Source organism: Volvox carteri, assembly GCF_000143455.1.
Source record: "Volvox carteri f. nagariensis unplaced genomic scaffold VOLCAscaffold_48, whole genome shotgun sequence".
Taxonomy (NCBI): Eukaryota; Viridiplantae; Chlorophyta; class Chlorophyceae; order Chlamydomonadales; family Volvocaceae; genus Volvox; species Volvox carteri.
Window position 1 is genome coordinate 776,369 of NW_003307591.1, and position 7,162 is coordinate 783,530.

The window sequence follows — 7,162 nt, forward strand, 5'->3', positions numbered from 1 at the left end:
CCGTCCCGTTCACGCCCTCCTTCGATTTCTTTTTCTTCTTCTTCTCATGCCGCACCTTGTCCTCCTTCTCCTCCTCCTTCCTCGCCTCCTCATCCATCACTTCCTCATCCGCCTCCGCCGCGGCCGGCGAAGAGCGACCTCCTCCCCCTCTGCCGCCAGCCCGTTTCGCAACCCGGGTCCTGGGAGTCGGTCGCAAGCGGACTCCCGGATCCCCTTCCCCCTTGCAACCAGCCGCCGTACCACCACCCTCACCGCCGCCCTCCACTTTCCGCGCCTCCGCCAGCTCTGCCGCGGCCTCCTCCGCCACCTCCGCCGCGAATCGTAGCTCCTGGCGGTGGCTGTCCAGCAAGTGGGCCGCCGCCTCCTCCTCGGTGACCTCTAGGCGGGTGGAGGGAGTTGGAACGCAGAAGGGGGAAAAGACGAACCACACACGAGTGAAGCTGCTGCCAGGGCAGAAGGGGGGATCGGACCCGGGGGGCGGATTGGGGGTCTGGAGAGACACACGCGGTGCGAGGGACACGAGCATCACTCTCGCCCTCGCCCTCAATCTCACACACACACACACATACACACACACTCACACACACACTCACACACACACACGCACCTCACACACACGCCCTCAACCTCACACACACACACCTCACACACACGCCCTCAACCTCACACACACACACACCTCACACACACGCCCTCAACCTCTCACACGCACCTCACACACACGCCCTCAACCTCACACACACACACACCTCACACACACGCCTTCAACCTCACACACGCACACGCACCTCACACACACGCCCTCAACCTCACACACACGCCCTCAACCTCACACACACACACACACGCACCTCACACACACGCCCTCAACCTCACACACGCACCTCACACACACGCCCTCAACCTCACACACACACACGTACCTCACACACACGCCCTCAACCTCACACACGCACCTCACACACACGCCCTCAACCTCACACACACACACACGCACCTCACACACACGCCCTCAACCTCACACACACACACGCACCTCACACACACGCCCTCAACCTCACACACGCACCTCACACACGCACCTGCACACACGCACCCTCACACACGCCCTCACCCAGCGGCTCCTGCCGAGCCCCGATTAGCAGCAGCTCCGTGCCGGGTACGTCCAGCAGGCTCACGTCCTCGGCTCCGACCCAGCTGGTTCCACCGGAGAAGGCGGACCGCTGGGAAGGACTGTACGGCGGAGTACGACCCGCGGTGGGGCGTCCCGGCTCACGGCGCCCAGGGTTCTTAAGGGGGGGGATTTGGAAGGGGGGGAAAGAGAGAGGAGGGCGGGTGGGATGGAATCGGTTAGTGCTAACCTGCACTAACGGTCCAGGGGGGGGCGCCCCCCCCCACACACACACTTGTGCGGACACTGTAACTGTAACTGTAACTGTAAGCTAACGTCAGGGAGGGCCAACTTTCGACATCCCGGGAGCATTACCCTGGGGGGGAACACAAGGGGGGAAAGGGGGAGTCCAGTCCCCCCCAGAACCCTACGTTGGACACAGAACGGCGTTGGGGACTACTGCTTGGATACTACTGGGCAGGTGATGGGATGATGGCGGGATAGTGCGCTGACGCGATGGTGGTGTTGGGATGTGGGTCGCCCCGTAGGAGCGGGGGAGGGGGAATGCCACCAAGAGGGAGGTACAGCAGGGGGAATTGACGCCGCGGCGCGGCGGCGGCGGCGGCGGCGGGGCAAAGCGCCGTACCCTGCCGTACCCCACCTTGATGCTCAGGACATAGCGGGCACTCCGGGCGATGTGAAGCTCCTGTTGTACCGGGCCCAGGCCCTCCGAGCCCGCGACACCCTCGACCCGGGGTGCGGGTGCGGGTGCGGGTGCGGGTGCGGGTGCGGGTGCGGGTGCGGGTGCGGGTGCGGGTAGCTGCAGCACGTAGGCGAGCTGCGTGCTGGGCCGCTTACGACTGTGGAGCCTGTGTGAAGCGGCGACATGGGGGGCGTGGGGGAGTGAGGGATATGGAAGGTGTGTATGTCTGTGTGCGTGTAAGGAGGAGGAGGAGGCGGAGTTGAAGAGGTTGCGGCTGCTGTACAGAGCAGAACAGGTCAGGTCAGGAACGAGGCGAAAGAGTTACATCGCACATGCATACATACATGCACACATACATATAAGCATATGCATCACAGGACTGCTACTTGCTCCCGTAATAGTTACTCTTCTGCCATCCTTGCCACTTCTCGGCCTGAGGCGCAAATCAATAAGACGCATCATTATACACGCAAAAAAGAATACATACATAAATACATACATACAACGCAACGTTACTCTTTTCCCGGCACCTCCGCACTCTTCCCCACCTCCCCCCACCCACCCACCCACCCACCTCCCCCCACCCACCCATCCACACACACACACACACACGCACCTGAGCATGATGCAGTAGGTTCCCCGACCCGCCACTCGCGCCGCGGGCTGTGTCCGCTCCCCCCGGGTCTTCGTGCAGTAGTGCCTGGCAGCCAGGCCCGCAGTCAGCTGACCCACACTGTCCGCCACAGCGTCTGAGTCGGAGTGAGTGCATGAGGTGGGGGAAGAAAGGAAAAGAAGTGGAAATGGCAAAGGAGCGAGCGGGGGTTCTAGGAGACGGGAAGGACGACGAAAACGGTAAAAAGATCGAGTGGAAAGGGCGAGGAAAGAATGCAGGGAGGGGAGAAGGGTTTGGAGGGAAACCCACGCGTTACAAGTGTTAAAAGATATGGTTTTATGCAAATATAACCTGAACACATGAACAGGACGCAGAAGCAATTGATCATCAAGGCTAGCAGGGCAGAGACGCTTGGCATGAGGCATGAGGCCTTCTGACCATCATGTACATTAACACAAACACGACTTCCCCAGGTCGGTAAAAAAGCGCAAACAAACAAAACTTGCCGCTCTTACCCACAAAGCCAAAGAAGCGCTCATGGCGATGCGGGTCCGGCAACCGCTTCTTCCCGATGATAATTAATCGACATGGAAGCCCCGACGACGGTGGCGGCGACGGTGGCGGCGGGGCTTCACGGGGGGCCCCCCTTGCTTCCTGCCCGCTGGGGCCTCCTCCCTTGGCAGCGGTCTCCTCCGGGGCAGTGGAGGAGGAGGAGGAGGGCTCCTCCTCGCCCTGCGTACCATCAATGGATGCGGCCCCAGCTTGGATCATACCCCGCGAACCTCCTTCTCCTCCTTGTCGCTGCTGCTGCTGCTGCTGCTGCTCGGATGCCTCGTGTACAGATGTAGCGGTGACGGTGGCTGTAGCAGTAGCTGTGCGGTCGACAGGGGCAGCGGCAGTAGCTGGGTTTTCCTCGTCGTCGTCCTCCTCCTCCCGTCCCTGCCCCTCCTCATCTTTTCCCCCTTCCTCCCCCTCGCCAAGGCCCGGTTTTCCCTTCTCTTTTGCCTCCTCCTGCTGCTGCTGTTGCTGAACCTCCGCGCGTGAGGGTGGGCCCCGACGTGCATGTGGCTGCAGGATGATGTAGAACCTGGCCACGTCATCTAAATCCGCGGGGTTCTCCTGCTGGACCTGACAAGCCCAGTGGGTGTGGGAGAGGAGGGGGGAGGGAGTCTTATGCCAAATGCACAAACTCATGAGGAAGTGGAGGCAGAGGAGGTGGCGGATTAAAGTGAAGGACACAACACGGTAGTTGTGTCCCTGGGCGGTGGTGGTGACGCTATGGGGAATTTGTAAAGAAATACGCCGGACGCGCAACTGACTTCAGCGGCTGTGCTGATGGCCACGAGCTCAGGTGTCCGACCCGAACTTTCCCCCCCGGGTATGAAAGGTAGGTGGTATGTCAAAGGGCAAGCTAAGACCCCACAACGCCGAATAGAGACCAGCCGTACACGTACCAGATCGCTACGTCTCTTCGTGCGAATGGTGCTATTGAAAACAAAAAGTGGCTCAGCAGCTTTGCCGTGCGTCGTCGTTGTCGTCGTCGTCGTCGTCGTCGTCGTCACGGCGTTTCGGACCTCCCGAACAAAAAACGAAAAGAAAACAGACACGCAGACAAACGAAATGACACAGGCAAACATACGGACATACAAGGGAAACCACCCACCTCGCCGTAAAGCCCCGTGAGGAACCAATTTCACCATCATAGAGCTTGCACTGCACATGGGCTTGGAAAGGCCACGCTGCTGCTCACGCGCCCATGCAACATCTCTCAATCCCAATCGCCAGGTAACTAACACGCACGGCCTTTCATCCCGCCCTACTTTAGGTCGGTAGAAGAAGTAGATGTGCCCTTCCTCGAGGGCTCCCGGAGGCAGCGGCGGCCGGTTGGCTCCGGGACCCTGAGCGACACCAGCACCAGCAGCGGCGGCGGCAGCTTCTACCTCCGACGCAGGCACCGCCGCCGTCGTGGTCGCCGTAGTCGCCAACCCCGGGCCCGACGCCTCCGACTCTTCTTCTTCCAGGTCCCACTCGGATTCCGATTGAGGGCCTTCGGAGTCGGTTTGGTCTTTGCCGGAGTCTTCTCTACCCGAGTCAGCTTCTTGGTTCTTGGGCTTCTCGTCGGCAGCGGCGGCCTTCTCGGCCTTCCCTCCTGGCTCTGGGGCCTTTCCTGGCTCGTCTTCGGCTGACGTCGGGCTTCGACGAGCAGCACGCTTGTGCTTTGACGGGATGTGCTTCGGCCGAGTGCCTTGCATCGCGTCTTTCCTTGCGTGGGTTGCGGTAATGGGCGGTAGAGGGAAGGAAAAGATGTGAGAGAGCGGTGCGCGTGTGGACGAGGCTCAGCAGCGCGCTTGACCTGTCACCTTCTTAAAGGGCCGACTGGGCGCCTGTCTGTTTATTTTTTGCGGCACGCTGGACGCGTCTCTCGTCCTAAGTATCTTTCATTAAAAGTTTAGTGAAGTTTAGTAATTACATGCCATGCCATGCCTGTAGATTTATCGGCTTGGGTCAATGGGGAATAATTGGCAGAAGAGTACCGACCCCGCGCCGCAAGGTAGTACCGACCCCTGGGTCAGCCTCAATCGATTCCCCGCTGTCGTCCCACTTTTCGTTGCGTGGCTTTCCTCCTCCTCATAATTATATGAATGCTGCCTTTTATACCTTTCTTTTCCCCATCGACCCACCCACCCACAGGCCTCCTCGATCTCCACTTCTGCAAAAAGCTGCATGGGAAAGGGCGCGGCGCCATCGGAGACAGCGTTGCGGCGTTTAAAGGAGGAGATAAAGAATGGGCAGGGGAGAGAAAGAAGGGGGGAGAGGCTCAATGCCAGTTTCTTTCCACTCCAAAGGCGCTGAACTTCCAACGCTGTCAAGAGGGCGAGAGGGCTCGAGAAGCTGCACTCTGCAATAGCAACACCAGCAACACCCAAATCGGGAAATAACCTTACCATGCAACCGGAAACCCTGATAACAACCACCACATCAACACCATTAACAATACAGGAAACAATGGAACAGCCTAAATGACAATTAAGCTGTAGCAAATGGCAGCAACACGCGAGGAGCGCGAGCACCTTGGATTCTTAATCAGGGAACGTTCCTTCCCAGCTCTCCCCTTTCCCCCCTCACATCGCCACCCCCGTCCCCCCCCCCAAAATACACGCACACACACACACACAAATCATCTTCGACTGTTTCCCCCCTCTCTACAAATAACCCTCCGAGTAACACTTCTTCACGCACACACACACGGACAGACAGACAGACAATATACACATTACATCATTATCAGCATCTCAGCAGCACCAGCATCTTCATCCTTCATCTCGTCTCCTCATCTTCTTCATGACCTTCAGCCTCATCGTCATCATCACGCCGCCTGCTGCGCCCGCTGCAACGCGGCAGTGATGGCCGGGGCACCCGCCACACACGCCGCCCACTGAGCCTGATTCAAGTTGAGGCCTTTAGCACTGGGAGCCAGATCGCCACCGCCCTTGTCGTAATATTCCCGTACACCGACGTACGTCACACCCTTGAACTCGCTCAGCGATACCCGGCGCCTGTACACCCGGACAGAACAGAACGGGACAGCGACGGGGAGAGGTTCAAGACCTGGCTGAGGACGAGACACGCTGAAGGTTCGGGCTTTCGGGCTCCATGGTGGCTCAGGTTGGGCGATATGAGAAATTATCAGGAAGTATTTCTAGGTGCTCTCCAAGTACATACATACATATATACGTACGCACGCTGTTAAAACACATGCACGTGATGCGTGATTGCCTACCGTTCCAAAATTCCCCTAACCCCTCTACTGCCCCACTTTCCAAACGCCCCTCCGCCTTTCCTGTCGTCTCCCCACCCGGCATGTCGCCATTTTGCCTGTCATTGTACTGCAGCGGTCTGACAGCTGTCGTACACTCACATTCCACTCAGCTTGAGACAGTACGCTAGATCTCTCCGCCTGAGTGCCTCGTCCACAGCCCCCATATGCTGTTGCAGAGTGCCCCAGTCGGCCGGCGACAGAGCGATGCCCTTCTTGCCTGCGGGTGATAGCGCGCGCGTGCGTGTGTGCGTGTATGAGTGTGTGTGTGTGTGCGCGTGTGTGCGTGTGTGTGCGTGTGTGTGTGTGAGAGAGGGAGACACGACGTGGGATCATACGCATGTCACGACCTTAATTATACATTATATACTTGCATACATATGCATGTACACATGTACCAATCTTCGTTATCATCATTACTGTCATCAACCCATGACATCATCCATTTACCCATTTCACGTTAGTACCAGCAGCTATTACCAGCAGCACTACTGCCACTCACCGGGAAGCAACTCGCCGTTTTTCTGTCCAGTTCGTACGACATGAGTCGAGCCCGGTAGCGGTGGTGATGGTCGTGATCGTGGGAGTGGTGAGGTGGTTGTGGGAGGTGGGAGACCAGTGTGGAGGCGGGTGAGGGAGGAGAGCGAGGAGGACAGCAACAGCACGCGGCGGCTCTCATCAGTCTAAGCCGGGTAACGGGGAAAGATAACGCGAGCAAACACAGCACTACAGCCCCCAGCTATAGCCTGCGCCAGAAGCTTCATTCAGACCTCACGCAAGGCGGCAAAACTGCCACCAGGCCCACACACATTACCCCTCTCCCCCCCTCCCCCAACCCACACTCCGCCCCTAAGAAGAAGATACCGCTCTCCACCCACCCATCCACCCCGCACACAGCGGCCCCCCCCCCCCCCCCAC

The 7,162-nt window shown here is 58.8% G+C and overlaps 1 protein-coding gene across 1 annotated transcript in view; it reads right to left on the reverse strand.

Moving 5' to 3' along the window:
• Positions 1 to 5,794: 5,794 nt before the first annotated feature.
• Positions 5,795 to 7,162, reverse strand: part of VOLCADRAFT_121383 (uncharacterized protein) — a gene marked incomplete at its 3' end in the record, with an annotated part of 6,421 nt that continues 5,053 nt past the window's right edge. Inside the window, exons 8-10 of the mRNA XM_002955090.1 lie at positions 6,747 to 6,768; positions 6,347 to 6,464; positions 5,795 to 5,984 (exon numbers count right to left, since the gene is read on the reverse strand). Coding sequence (XP_002955136.1) covers positions 5,795 to 5,984; positions 6,347 to 6,464; positions 6,747 to 6,768 — 330 coding nt within the window. The remainder of the gene's footprint in view (positions 5,985 to 6,346; positions 6,465 to 6,746; positions 6,769 to 7,162) is intronic.